We start from the raw sequence: 14,530 nt of genomic DNA on the forward strand, positions 1-14,530 counted from the left end.
TGTTTGTTGATAAAAAAAAAAGCAGAAACATAATTTGTTCTTGCAGAACACAGCAACAACAAATTAAAAGCAAATCCCGTGTAATTTAAGAAAAATAATTACAAAAAATGTGGTTATGTAGGTACGAAATGGAAGTAGGAATCAACAAAATGATAAATGTGATTGTCCTAACAACATTTATATGCCCTTAAGCCCCAATTCATGATCTGAAGGAAAGTAGGAAGCCTATTGGAAAAGATCTTCAATACCACACCCAGCATCCTTCAACAGCTTTGGATTAAATAGTACAAATACTACAAATTAGTATTACCCAAAATCAAAGTGAAACAAAGTGGTCAGGGCAAATGAAAGCTATGATTGAGTTTAGGCGAAATATCAGTAGCTTACAGAGAAAAAACCACAAAAAATTCACATAACTTAGATACAAATACTAGCAAAATCAGTTAGCTATAATTGCTACGTCCTGAATGACAGAGTTTGGACCTGGGTCCTGCCCTGACATGTTTTAGTTAGGTCTGATTTCTTGGAAGCAAAATTTGAGTGCTGTAAAATATTTTCTAACAATACTATGCATTGAAACACCTAGAGAGAGGGTCAAATTTATTTTATTTAAATGTCTAAACAGAATCAGTGCATTTGTGTGAACATATGAAAAACAGATGAGCTAACAGTAATTGATACATGCATTAAGAAAAAGAGCACAGCTTGCTGTAAATATAGAAAAATAGGCTTTGTACAAGCAAATAAAATGATACAGGATATGCAAAAATAGACCCTCATCTGGCTGGGAGGCAGTGTTAGTGGCTTTAAGGTGGGGCTGCTGCAGCTCAGCCACAGAAATACAAAGTTAAAGAAAAGCATCTTTGGTTCAGCTGTACTTTGTGGTCTTTGATGGTTAACAATGTGTCATAATAACTGAGGTAATAAGTTAAAAAGTAAGCACCAAGTCAAATTTAACACACAAAATTGCAGATAACAAACATACAGTTGTTCCATGATGTAGTTGTTCTTATTTTATGGCTTTCCTTGCTGTATCTACAGTGCACATTAAAGCTCAAAGAATTGCACAGTCATTGCACACCTGAGCTCTGCGCCCTGCGAGAAAGTTACTCGTTGGCGTCGACTCTGGTAAGAGCTTCAGGTCTGTCTGTCGGCGTTGCTGCAGAGTTCCTCACAGGTTCTTCATGCAGACCTGACAGCGACTGATGCGTGAAAGGAGCTGGCCTGCTTTTAGTGTCTCCGATGATGGCTGGGTATGGAAGGACTGGTCTATGGATGTCAGCCAGAAGCTGTGTTTGTTAGCAAAGTAGTGGCATGTGCCCTTGGCTCCATTACACTCAATGAACGGCGTTGTGCGGAAGTCCTCCAGGCAGGAGCCGGGCGATGACAGGGACTGACCGCCGCCTTCGTTTCCTGCTGCCGTATGCTGCGGGAAAGAAAAGTGAGAGTGCCTGTAAGTGAGACCAGTTAGAAATAAAAGGTAATCTAGTGTTGTGACATGGGGTGTCATTTTGTAATCCACAAATCTACCACTGCACATAATCCTGAACATATTATTCCTACTTGGAATACTTTTCTTCAGCAGTTACGGTGACGCTTGTCTATGTTTTTAGACAATGGATGGAGCTAAATGCAAGACAATCCTGGAAGAAAATCTATTAGAGGCTACAAAAGATTTGAGACTGCTGCAGAGGTTCACCTTTCAGAGGGACGGCAATGCTAAACACACACCCTGAGTCGATGTTCTGGTGTAAATCCAAATGAGAGTCTTGTAAACACGTGTGAACTGATGTTGATGACTCTCTCTGTCCATTCACTCTGAGTTTGTGGTATTTTGCAAAAATATCAGTGTCTACATAAAAACTATTTGTCTTTCACCTAGCAATTATGTGCTATTATGTGCAGTTTTATGTTATCTCACATAAAACTGTTGCCAAACACACCAAGGAAGATGTGAACATGATTGAAGGGGTTTGCAAAAACTTTTGCAACACAATGTAAATGAACTGAAGTCAGGCGCTTTTATTTTTCCACCCAAAACAGGAACTCACCATGAGGAAGGAGTAGCCAATCCACAGGCTCCTCCAGCCCACAGGACACTGTGGGATGGTGATGTCCTGACTGTGAACTGCAATAGCAACTGACGGAGCCTCGCAGACTGAGCAACGGCTGATGTACGGCTGGATTTCTTTTTCTTCTACAGGCATCATGGGGAGGGGAGCAGTGGTTGACAGCCAGTAGGACTTATCGTTTCTGCTGGCATAGTAGCAAATGTCCCCGGGGTTGCAGTACAGAAAGGGCATGGTGCTGAACCGTGGGAGGCAGGAACCAGCCAAACCTGTTGGGAACAAACATCGGAAAAATGAGTTTAAAGATTAAATGGCTTAAAATTGTTATGCTTTCTGTTTCTTTCCCCCTGCCATGTTTCCTGCTTTCACCTCTCAAGTATTTTGAGTTTTCAAACAAGCAAGATCCAGTGGAAAATAAAGTAGATTAGAATTTACAAGAATTTTCTCAGAGGTTTTCTGATTTTTATCGGATTTTGGCAAATTCTGCCTCTTTGAAAACCCAATTTCTCTTAGGAACAAAATTAAATTATTTAATTAAAAATCCTCAAAGCAACTGAATCAGACTGGGAAGATCAGAGAACAAGTGCTGGGAAGGATTCAGTCCTGGCAAAGGACACAAATAATAGACAACGCAGGAAGTTTCTGAGACTTTGTGGGTTTCATCTCCTACTTTTACAAGACCTTTTATGACAAGATAATACGATTAATGTTAGTAAAACCAGCAACATCATCTAATGCTAAGAGAAGAGTCAACTTAGTTTCTTTTATTATTTGCACTGACTCACCGAGGTCCTGGTTGTGGGCCTTCTCTTGGCCCTCCAAGTACAGCAGACTGTAACCGTCCCACAGTTTAGACATTCCCACCGGACACATTGGCGTCTGTTCTGACTGACTGTGTTTCACCAGCAGGTAGCCCACGCTGATACTGCGGCCGGCCATGCCAGGTAATCCTGGGCCTCCAGGCCTGCCTCTTTGACCTATTGGGGAATCATGGATTCAGTTAGCCATCTGTTGTTGTCATTGGGTTCGATTTATATCTATTTTACTAAGACGCTTTTTCAACAAAAACAATATTTGAACCTTCAAAATTGCTTGTTTTGTTTTTTGTCTTAACCCCCACTTACTTTAAATCTTTTAATCCGGGATTGTAACCCTAATCCCAAACTGCCCCGCAGTGTGAGACGTACCTTCCATGCCTTGGAGACCAGGGTGCCCCACATTGCCCACCTCGCCGCGGTAACCTGGCACTCCTGGAGTACCACTAATCCCAGGCATGCCTTTAAGTCCAACAGGTCCCATGAACCCTGTTCAGAAACAGAATAAATCTGTCGCAGTGCTTTTCTTGTACTTTGCGTACATTACCAATGAAATACTTTAATACTCAATTGGTAAAAATGGGTTGGTATGAAAAATTGTAAACTAACCTGGCTCTCCAGGTGGGCCTCGCGGTCCTGGCCCCCCTGAAGTCCCTTTCGGGCCTTGGATACCTCGTAGTCCTGGATGGCCTCTTTCTCCTGGGATTGTAATGGAAGGCGGAGGACGGCCCTGGCTGCCAGGCACTCCAGGAAGACCTGTGGGGTCGATTGCTTGTTCAGTGACTCGGGGTGAAGTAGCTGCAGTTCACATATTCTTGTGATTTTTGTGAAGTCCATTTCGACCAGTTCGACATTTTGTGGCTTTCATTATTGTGTTAAACTAAACATTTTCATTTTTAAACTACATTTGGTAAAAAGCAGTATGTATCCCTCAGCAAGAGAAAAAGCCTAGCACTAAACAGAAAACTACTAATCAGATACTAACTTCAGATTTAGTAGTTAGCTGTACTGCCTTTATCTTGCCTAGATTGTGTACAAAACACTACAGAGTCTGTCCTACTAGGCATGACTCTAGTAGGACAGACTAGAGTCTGTCCTACTAGACTCTAGTCTGTAGGACTAGAGTCTAACTAGACATGAAAAACAAATAAAATTTGTTTTGAATATCTTTTTGAGCATCAAGACAGAATAGTGTCCTGGGTAGTTAGCCTTATCATCCATATCAAAACCTGTCTCAGACTAAAGAAGTGATATGAGAAATCATTTTTCAGATATACATAAGACAAATAATTGTAGAGCGTTTGATTGAATATACAAAAACACAAACAAACAAACTGTAAAGAGCCTTGCGACAAACATCTATCTTTTCTAGACCAGTGGTTGCCAGTTTATTAGGAGCCCATATCTGACCTGGCAATCCAGTGTCTCCTTTCGGGCCCACTGGTCCTCTCTCTCCCTGTAAGCCAGTCTGTCCAGGAATTCCCATGTGACCTTGGTCTCCCTTTGGTCCTGTTAAGAAAAATACACACATATAAATAAGAAGAAACAACATAGAGACCTACTGGAAATAATTTGTAATCACAAGGTCTGGTCAAAGATGTTTTCTTGAGATCTCTCTTACCTTTCTTCCCAGAGATTCCATCAGGGCCCCTGTAGCCTGCTGGACCCGAATCTCCTCGAGATCCTCTCGTCCCAGTGGGGCCGGGGAACCCATTTTCGCCTGGTACACCTTTCTCTCCTGGGAAAGCATCCAGTCCAGGCGGTCCACTTGTTCCAGGATAACCTGGGAAACAGCAATTCAAATGAACAAATAAATCAAAAAGAGTTATTTGTTCAAATGAACAAATATTGACTTCTAATGTTAGAATAGTGAAAACAGAAGGATGGGAGGAGTATTATTTTTTTAGCATACGGAAAAAAAACACAGTTTTCTAATATAAAGGTTATTTCTAGTCAGCCACTTAATTCTCCAAACATCACAAACTGTTGTTTTCAAGTGAAGAGAGTGAGATATTTAACCCAAATAATTGGAGCTTCTGATTCTGTTCAGTAAAACATGAAGCAAACCTTTATCTCAGTTTGGAAATAAAATGCTTGAAAAATACTTCAATAAAATAACAATGAAAATGGAAAAAAACCCACTAATCATGATAGTACACGCAAAAATATTCAACTGCCAGTTATATTGGGGGTTTTGTTTACAACTAACAATAAAGCACAACTAATAAAGTGCTTAAGAAAGAAAAGAGATTCAGAAATGTTGCTTTCTGCCAACCTTGGGATCCTTGAGGTCCTGGGAAGCCGGGATCCCCCGTCTTTCCCGGTAGGCCTGGGATCCCAACTGGTCCCTGAAGGCCACGTAATCCTGGCAGTCCAGGTTGACCAAAGTCACCTGAATAAATGAAACATGGTGTCAAGCTTTATGCAAGTGAAGTCCCACAGAAACGTGCCCCTGTAGCATGTGCAGCAGGTAAAAGTCTTTGGCTCACCCAGATTTCCCTGGAAGCCCTTCAGTCCTGATGGACCTGGAGAACCTGGCTGGCTGTTGGGAATACCGCTTTCTCCTTTTCTTCCTTTAACTCCAGTTTCTCCAGCAGGTCCAATAATGTCCAGACCTGATGTGGCCAAACAGAGCACTCTTTAAAAGACAAAGATCATACTTGGGGGGGAAAAAAGAACAAAAACTTAAAATGTTTACAAAGCTCAAGTCAGCAAGCTGTTACACAATTTCCATGAACTCTACATCTGCAAAATAGACATCTGTACGTATATTGCCAAAAATGTTTTATCTTCATGAACTCTGTCACATTTTGTCACCTTACAATCACAAACTTCAATGTATTTTATTGGGCTTTTACATGACAGACCAACACAAAGTAGTGCACAACTGTGACATGGAAGAAAAATAATACAAGCTTATAAAACTTTTGCAGATGAAAATCTAAAAGACGTGCTTCACATTTACACCCAGCCGCCTCTACTTTGATAAACTAATACAATTCAATGCAACAAAGTTTCTTCAGAAGTCACTTTAAAAGTAATTTTGATCTATCTGTGTGTAATGATTTCTTTGCGATTGTTAGGTTTGTTACCTGGTGTTCCTGAGACACCCTTCTGTCCTTTCAGTCCATCTAATCCATAAAGACCCTGTAGGCCGGGGTAACCTGCACACATTTAAAATACATTTTAGAATTTTATTTTTTTAAATGCAGAGCGAATTTCAGATAAATAACAAAAGTGCAGTGGCCCTTTTGTTTTACCTTTACTTCCGGAGAAGCCAGGAACGCCTGGTAGTCCATCTTCCCCGGGAATTCCAGGAAAACCCTTTTGACCTTGGTTCCCCGGCGTTCCTCTCTGCCCATCCAACCCTAGAAAATAATCAGAATCTCGTCAATTGAACATAGATCTGTGAGAATGCGTAATGAACAGGGTAAAGATAGTATTTTTTTACCTGGGTATCCTTCTATTCCCAGATTCCCGGCTACTCCCTTTACCCCTTCAATGCCGTCAAATCCGGTAATACCAAGGTCCCCGATTGGTCCAAGTAGACCTTTCAGACCTAGGGGAGAAATATCAAACCTTTCAACTCAGCAAGTCCCGGTTTACCAGTGTCGATTGGCTCCAGTGAAGAAGAAGCAACACCAGTATGAGGTCAGTTTGTACCTGGTTCTCCTGTAAATCCATCCTCTCCTCTCAGTCCTGGAGATCCTGGAAGGTCCACTCGAATGCCCTTGTCACCTGTCATATTTTACTGCACTTAATAACAGAGTGGAACTTCCACATATTTACATCATGCTGGGGCCAAATGGTAGTTCAATGGTTGAATTAGATTTTTTCACCTTTTCCTCCTTTCTTTCCTTGCACTCCTGAATGACCATAGGCACCAGGGCTTCCTTTGCCGCCCTGAAGCATAACTCAGTTTAAACATTTGGCCAAATGATTTAAAATTTATTTAGGGATTTGACAGGCTACTGCAAAAAAAAAAAAAAAGCTAAACTGGATCAACACATTAAATTCACAGGGAACAACTTATTTAAGTAAGGTGAGAAATATGGTTACTTTAAAAAGGTTTTGAATTGATCTGAGGTTTATATTTTACCTCTGTGTAATATACCTATTATAATACAGTGGCTCTCAAATATACACACATCAATGGTAAAAGACGCCGATTCTCTAAGAAAATAATGAATCCCATTGGAGGGCCAAGTTGAATTATTTGGATGCAAAGCATCACTTCCTAGGCTGCTGCACTTCCTAAGCAAGCACGTTGCTATGGCAACTTTGCTCACCTTGTCGCCATGCATTCCATCAAAGCCTTGAATGCCTCTGTTTCCAGGTGTCCCTGGCATCCCCTTAATGCCTGGCAGGCCCTGTGCACCTGGATCTCCATCAACTCCTTTTTCATTGCTGGGGTCCCCTGGAAGACCGTGAGTTCCATCATAGCCTGGCACACCTTGGTCACCTTTGGTACCTGACGGGGGGGAAAAAAGGATTTACCGTATATGAAATGAGAGAGGAGGGAACAGAGACCTTAGAACGGATCAACACTCTGATATGGGATTAGAGATACAAACCTCTTGGTCCGGTAAAACCCGGAGTGCCCTGGTGGCCGTGCTCTCCTTTGGTTCCCTTTATGTGGAGAAGCATTTTTGGTGACATCACCCCCGGTTTACCTTGCAGACCTTGTTCGCCTGCAAGCAGTGGGAAAAGTTAATGAACAGGGCAATAAAGGGCTGGTAAGGTACCAGTTCCATCACAGCAGTGACACCAGAGAATGACTTGAGTCCTACCTCTCTCTCCCTTTGATCCTGACAGTCCTTTCAGGCCAACTTCTCCAGGCGTTCCAGGCCCCCCTCTTTGTCCCTCAAAGCCCTTCAGACCAGAATGTCCTGTGACTCCCTCAAAACCAGACGTTCCATGACTACCTTTTTTTCCTGAGAAGAAAAGATGACAGAAAAACAAGATTTTAGCTTAGACAGTTTGACAAATAGTCAAGTTTTTTATGTCATCGACAGTCAACCTTTTAAGGAACAGACCTTTGAGTCCTGGAAGGCCTGGTCGTCCGGTTGCACCTGGTTGTCCAGGGTCACCTGGCAGGCCACGCGCTCCAATCACACCATCATCTCCATAAGCACCTGGCATTCCTTTTAATCCTATTGGACCTGGAGGACCTGAGTCACCTTCTGTTCCTCTCTCTCCAGTTCTTCCTGATGAGGTAAAACAGTTTGCCAGTAGGAACAGTGAAAAATCAATTTTGATCTTTAAAGAATATTCCTTGTTGTCTGCTTCTCTAACCTGGCTCTCCAGTTGTCCCTGCCGGACCAGGTGGGCCTGACCTGCCAGGATCCCCAGGGAAGCCGTACTTCCCAGCTGGCCCGGGTCTTCCCTCTTCCCCTGGCAGGCCTGGGGCTCCTTTCAGTCCCCTGAAGCCGATCATGCCAGGCATCCCGTTGATTCCTGAAAACATTGGTTAAACAAAGATATTCCAGAAAATATCAAACGCTCTTTACTCCACACTTTGACCAGGTTGAAAAGATAAGCTGACCTGAAAACCCTGGCTGCCCTTGATCTCCAAGATGGCCCTTTTGCCCTCGCAGGCCAGGTAGTCCTGGGTCACCTGGAGGGCCAGGCGATGCTCCCATTACTTCTCCATGAGGACCTTTTTCCCCTTGAGATCCGTATCGGCCAGGCATACCCGGAACACCAGGATTCCCTAAAGAGCCTTTACTGCCAGGAGTCCCCAAGTCTCCACGGGGACCAGGAAAACCTGCAATAAGAAAAAAGGAAGTTAAAGACAATTTTATTACAGTAGCAACTCAACAGAATAACTGTGGCAACTCCTAACTCCAAAGCTCTTTATATTACATTCAAGTCATTCACCCAATCATACTCTCATTCGCACTTTGATGGTATTAAGCTACATTTCCGTATGGCAAACTGAAAGATGCAAGGCTGCCATGCACGGCCTCCACCAGAGGTCATGGGGTGAAGCGTCGTGCCCAAGATCACAAAAACTGACATGAACAGAAAAGGGATTCTAACTGGCTACAGGACGAACTAATCCCTCCTGAGCCACAGCCACCACTGATGATTATATGCTACGATGCTACCATGATATTTTGCTGCTGTTCTGGTTTGAAGTTGCCACATGTAAGAGACTGTCTGGATCCAGACAAATTTGAATCCAATGCTGCTAGCACTTATTGGCTTTTTCTCTCTCTCACTCCTTGCCATTGATTTTCACTCTTTTCGTTTCTCGCATACACATTCACTGCGTTGTTGTACCGAGCCCCCAAAGCCACGGGTCTTTGTCTGACATAAGGTTAGGCCAGAGCACATGGTCAAGTTTCATGACTCTTTGTTCACCGTCACCGGACATCGTCTCAGACTCTGATACTTGCCCATGCCACCGCTATTCTGTGCATTAAACCTTTGCATAATGTCATATTGTCACTTCTTACCTCGTGGTCCAGGAGTGCCGCCTCTGCCGAGCTCTCCTTGTTCTCCTTTCTCTCCATTGACTCCTTGCGGACCTGAGAAACCTCTTGGGCCAGGAGCTCCTGTTGGATCAAAAGCAGAGCAATGCATTAAGAAGCCATCCTACATATGGGACTTAACACAAGTCAGTCGGAAAAGTTACCTGGAAAACCTGCTATTCCACTGAGTCCAGGAGGTCCAGGTTGACCAGGAGGACCTGGGATAGGTTCACAAACACCTGAGAGGAAATGATACGACACACACAGCCTTCAGGACAATGTCAAAGCGTTTTGATAAAGTGGCTGTTTATGAATAACTGTTTGGGTGCCAGTGATGTTTGACTTCTGCCCAGCGTGAAGGTTTTCTACGATCAGACATTATTTTTATTACATTAGCTGCTGCTTCAATAAAGTACATTTTAAAGCGTAAACACTTCAGTTCTCATGCAAACAAGTTAAATAAGTCAGAGGCAAAGCACAACAGAGAAGTTACAAAGAAGAGCAACAAATTAAAAACGTTGTTATACCAGCTACCTGTCACATCCACCTGTCCTCCAGCTCCATGTGGAATACAGTCGCCTTTCAGTTGAAAAGGAGGGAGAATGAAAGAGAAATGCATTCGGAACAAGAGTTATTCAAAAGCACAAGCTTGGTCTCAAACAAGCTCAGCTGGTTTGAGGGATGCAGCGTTTGCTTTAAGTAGACAGGAGAAGGAAGAGAAGCAAACGGCTGGTCATGCTTCCTTCTTTTTTAACCAAAAACCATTAACGTTCATTCCAAATTCACTGCTTTGTAATGGATTACGCAAGAGAGCCCTTTGAAAGAGAGATGAAAATCATATAAAGCAAAAACAGAAAAAAAAAATAAAAATCTTCAAACAAAAAATATCCAACTCAAAAACAGGAATGAATATAAGCAAGGAAACCAGGCCGTCAGCTGCTCCTTACCGGGACTTCCAGGCGTTCCCTGAACTCCGTCATAGCCTGCGAGGCCGTCATCACCGGGTGGACCGTGCTGTCCTTTGATACCTACAAAGTTTTCACCTGGTGTTCCCACTAACCCAGCAGAACCAGGTCTACCGGGCCATCCGGGGAACCCTTTGTCTCCACGCTCTCCCCAGGGTCCTTCGCCCTGCCAGGGAAAAATGTCAAGTATGTGATTTTTAAAAAATGAGACCATGATAAATCCCTTCTAAACCCTTTTCCACAGAGATTCTGTGCTATTCAAGTGGAAAATCTGTAAATCTCTTATCAAGAAGCAGTCGGTCAGCATCCTGACTTAGCAAAACGTTCTCCAAATCTATCAGTTTATGGGAACGTCTCTCGTCCACATCCCAGTTCACACAACCCCACAGATTTTCTGTCAAACTTGACTCTGGCGAGATTATTCTAAAGATCTTTTAATTGTCCTATCATGAAGACGTTTGTTTTATTTGGACTTGAGCTTACTGTGATGCTGAAAGATAACATTCTTCTTCATCTTCTCGGTTTTAGGTTTTATAACTTCTTCCACATTGGGACAGTTGTTTTTGTGCCAAACACCTTTAGAAACTTTGACCTAAAAGTTCACATTTTATTTCATCGCACCATAAAAAGCCTTCTCACAAAGTTTTGCGGAAATGGAAGTTTCTGTAGAAGGAAACAGTCCTTCCTTAGTCCAAAATATCTGGCTTTTGGCAGCCTCTCTGACCAGTCTCTGTCTTGTCTTTCTGTGTTTTGTAATTTCTTTGTTTTTCCATGTTTCTCCAATTATTGGTAAGTTCCTTCACTGATCCATGGTGCTTAAATATTGCTGGATAAGGACAGGAAACTCCTGCTGGGACAATTGCAGCTTTTCCAGGTTTATAAGATCCCTTGTAATTGATAGCAGATAGAAACTCAAGAAGATCGAATGCTCAAACTAAACCAAAACGTGCCTTGGTAAGCTCTTGCTAAGAGGATCTCAGAGTGTCTGCTGCCTGACAATCCCTGTGCATTCAAAAGATATCATGGAGTAAAATAACGTGTTTTATAAATGCCAATATCAGCATTCCAAAAACAGAAAGTTAAGCAATATGATAAAGGCCCAAAACCTTTGAGTTCTGCTAGTGTTTATTCATGAATCACAAAACTATAAATACTTGGCTTGTATTTATGAAGTACCATAAAAAATCTAATTCAATTCCAAAGAAATATAATCCAAGTGAGCAAGCTAATCAAATTTAAAAAGAAACATTAAAGACTGCAATGATGGACTCACTGGAGGACCGCGGTTACCAGAGAGACCATGTAGACCATTCGGGCCTGGAGAACCGTGTAATCCTACCACTCCATCAATTCCGGGGTCTCCAGGCTCTCCAGGGTATCCTGAGGGTATCGAGGAAAGTACATGGGTAAACTTCTAAAACACATAACCCTGAAAACAAACCAATTTGTAATTCTTTCAGTGATTAGAAATAATAATAGAATAACAAACTATGCACCTTTTTCTCTCGCAAAACTTGTTTCTCCTTTTCGCCCTTTGGGCCCTGGAAAACCACTGAGGCCAGCAAATCCCTTCAAAGCAACACGATACAGTCAAGTGTGAGGGAGTAAATATTACAGAGGATTTTAAATAAAAAGACTGCAGCCATTATTTCCTTACAGGAAACCCATCGGCGCCTCGGGGACCCTGGTCTCCCATGTCACCTTCGTATCCAAACTCTCCAGTCATCCCAGGATCTCCGCGCTCACCGGCAGGACCAGGTAAACCGGGGCGGAAATTTTCACCACTGCACTGACATTCTCCATGATTCCCTGTTTTCACAAAACACATTCAGGTGGGATTCCGGAGAATCGGGCCAAGAATAAGATTCTCTGCACGTGAGTAGAGCACCTTTAAATCCTTTAACCCCCGCATTGCCAGGTCTTCCCCTCGGCCCTTCATCTCCTTTAAAGAACTCTTTCCCTACAGGTAAACACAAGTTAAAGAAAAGAAACGCGGGGATGAAACTGGAATCACTCGCTCAACACACACAAACACTCACATGATCCTCTGGGTCCCGGAGGGCCTCTGCTCCCCGGACTTCCATCAGATCCTTTGGGTCCCGGCAAGACAGCCGATCTTCCTTGGTCTCCTGGTAGACCCTTGTCTCCTTGCTCCCCCTTTGCACCAAAAGGGCCGAAGAAATCCCAAACTAACAAAAAGAAATACAGCAATTTAAATAGGTTACCGTCCATGCTAAAAGCTTTTCTTTGTGAACAGGTTGTCTTTATCATCTTCAGTTCAAAGCTGAATGATGTCATAGAAATGCGTTTGGAGTTTGTATTGTCGAATAAAGGAAAGGAATTGTACTATGAACAAGTATCTACCCTTTTACATATTTTGTCAGATTCAAATTTTAATACCAGAACAAAATAACTTGAATAGATAAAGAAAAAAAAGCAGTAATTTATTTAATTAAGGATAAAAAGCTATCCAAACTAACCTATTACTATGTGACAATATTATTACCCCTCCTCATTGTAAAATCGTGAATTATCAGGATTAAGCACAATTTGCCCAGACCTGCTTGTTGTTCAACCAGCTGAAACAAGAAATCATTTTAATAACATTTCTCTGACAACATGAAGGAGACAAAAAGGTCTAAAAAAATTCACACATCACATCTGGATCTTATGAAATACAAGAACAGATGAGAGACAAGTCAGTCAGTGAACTGAACACAAAACCTTATCGAAGACACAAGCCTTTTCAATGTCGAAGTAGAGCATATAAAGTTCAAAGTTATATAATAAAGCCTTATAAAAATGTAACCACTTTGTTTTATCTTTGACGGTTCAGTGATATAAAAAAGTGTTGAAACCAAACCTGTATCAGAATATTGTAAAAGTCAATTCGTTGCCAGGGAGCCAAAAGTTTTATTATCTGCAAAGAGGCCACAATTCAGCAGTGCAATGATATGCCACTGCTGAAATAGCTTAGCAATGTAGTACGACAAGAACTGTGCAGTAACACATCAGACCTCAAATAATGAGAGCAAATTACTCTCCATTTATGTATTCAGTTTACGAACTTTGTTGCTGTGTGTCAGAGGCAGGACGTCCAGGTGGTCCAGGGCTGCCTTGGTCTCCGATCCGACCTCTCTCTCCATCTGGACCCGTCTCACCCCGGGGCCCAGGAAGACCACCTTAAAAAAGTTCAGACAGGTAGAGAAAACTTTAACCAGGTGCTTTCTAGTTGATGAGTCACGGTCTCACAATCAATAACAAATGAACTGTCAACATTCCAGCAAAACAATAGTGCATGCTTTCCATTAAGTCCCCATTTCTGTGTTAAAAATGTTTTTAAATTTTTATCGATCTAATGTAATCCTAATCTTAATGTCGTGTGAAGAGACTACAATGCAAATGCTTTAGTGTCAGATGTGTAAATTGCTAAGTTGTTATTATCAATAAAGCCACACAGGCAAAGCAGATGTGCAATAGTTTGAGTTGGGTTGAAGGAACGGTGTAACACTTGCTTATGATTATTTGTCTTTTTCCATTGGAGTCCAAAAAGAGCCACAAAATGCAGCTTTTCTTCTGTTTCTCACAACTTTACAGATTATTCTGTAAAGCACCGTTGACAAATAATTTGATGTACCACCAGTATGTGAAGCGATATAATTTATATTACTATCAGAACATTATTAAGATATAAATTATACTGGAGCACTATACAATATATTCTCATATGAATATTGGAACCTGGACCCAATTTAAGCTTGGAAAATTCAACAAATGATTGCTTATTCTGAATTCTTGCACAGATTTAATATTTCAGACAACTGCATCTGTCTCTTTTCTTATTCTCTTCTAGCTATACTTTGAGTATATTCAGTTTATTTTAATTCTTCCCCCAAATTAACTCGAGTTCAATACATGGAATCTCCAATGATGAACTGGTACTTTAGTGGTGCTTCTTCAGAAGCACAGGTCCCACTTTTGTCTGTCTCAGCTTCTCAGATGTATGAACTGCAAATCGCGTAAAAAAGATGATTCTGAAAAAAGCAACGATGTTAAAGGAGAGAAAAAATGAGCATGCTAAGTAAATTTTCCCAGGATCAGGATCTCAATCAGTTGTTCGTCTACTGGTTTTAAACGTCTCACTTTGGGTTTTCCGAAGGAAGTTCATTTGTGCCACTAACATTCATTTTTCACTTTGAGTAATG

The 14,530-nt window shown here is 41.9% G+C and overlaps 1 protein-coding gene across 2 annotated transcripts in view; it reads right to left on the bottom strand.

Moving 5' to 3' along the window:
- Positions 1 to 585: 585 nt before the first annotated feature.
- Positions 586 to 14,530, bottom strand: part of col4a2 (collagen type IV alpha 2 chain) — a 62,277-nt gene continuing 48,332 nt past the window's right edge. The window contains exons 19-48 of one of the 2 annotated variants that reach the window (XM_023337166.1): positions 13,394 to 13,507; positions 12,365 to 12,514; positions 12,214 to 12,285; positions 11,983 to 12,134; positions 11,822 to 11,894; positions 11,599 to 11,705; positions 10,308 to 10,491; positions 9,895 to 9,939; positions 9,525 to 9,599; positions 9,346 to 9,444; positions 8,430 to 8,651; positions 8,180 to 8,341; positions 7,921 to 8,091; positions 7,675 to 7,818; positions 7,459 to 7,575; positions 7,174 to 7,355; positions 6,724 to 6,787; positions 6,548 to 6,622; positions 6,336 to 6,443; positions 6,145 to 6,252; positions 5,977 to 6,048; positions 5,374 to 5,499; positions 5,160 to 5,276; positions 4,506 to 4,667; positions 4,295 to 4,393; positions 3,494 to 3,640; positions 3,257 to 3,373; positions 2,855 to 3,046; positions 2,052 to 2,338; positions 586 to 1,426 (exon numbers count right to left, since the gene is read on the bottom strand). In XM_023337166.1, coding sequence (XP_023192934.1) covers positions 1,172 to 1,426; positions 2,052 to 2,338; positions 2,855 to 3,046; positions 3,257 to 3,373; positions 3,494 to 3,640; positions 4,295 to 4,393; positions 4,506 to 4,667; positions 5,160 to 5,276; positions 5,374 to 5,499; positions 5,977 to 6,048; positions 6,145 to 6,252; positions 6,336 to 6,443; positions 6,548 to 6,622; positions 6,724 to 6,787; positions 7,174 to 7,355; positions 7,459 to 7,575; positions 7,675 to 7,818; positions 7,921 to 8,091; positions 8,180 to 8,341; positions 8,430 to 8,651; positions 9,346 to 9,444; positions 9,525 to 9,599; positions 9,895 to 9,939; positions 10,308 to 10,491; positions 11,599 to 11,705; positions 11,822 to 11,894; positions 11,983 to 12,134; positions 12,214 to 12,285; positions 12,365 to 12,514; positions 13,394 to 13,507 — 3,998 coding nt within the window. In that variant the 3' untranslated portion in view covers positions 586 to 1,171. The remainder of the gene's footprint in view (positions 1,427 to 2,051; positions 2,339 to 2,854; positions 3,047 to 3,256; positions 3,374 to 3,493; positions 3,641 to 4,294; positions 4,394 to 4,505; positions 4,668 to 5,159; positions 5,277 to 5,373; positions 5,500 to 5,976; positions 6,049 to 6,144; positions 6,253 to 6,335; positions 6,444 to 6,547; positions 6,623 to 6,723; positions 6,788 to 7,173; positions 7,356 to 7,458; positions 7,576 to 7,674; positions 7,819 to 7,920; positions 8,092 to 8,179; positions 8,342 to 8,429; positions 8,652 to 9,345; positions 9,445 to 9,524; positions 9,600 to 9,894; positions 9,940 to 10,307; positions 10,492 to 11,598; positions 11,706 to 11,821; positions 11,895 to 11,982; positions 12,135 to 12,213; positions 12,286 to 12,364; positions 12,515 to 13,393; positions 13,508 to 14,530) is intronic. The other variant, XM_023337167.1, reaches the window with a different exon arrangement.

The sequence above is a fragment of the Xiphophorus maculatus genome, chromosome 7 (genome assembly GCF_002775205.1).
Source record: "Xiphophorus maculatus strain JP 163 A chromosome 7, X_maculatus-5.0-male, whole genome shotgun sequence".
In the NCBI taxonomy this organism is placed as follows: Eukaryota; Metazoa; Chordata; class Actinopteri; order Cyprinodontiformes; family Poeciliidae; genus Xiphophorus; species Xiphophorus maculatus.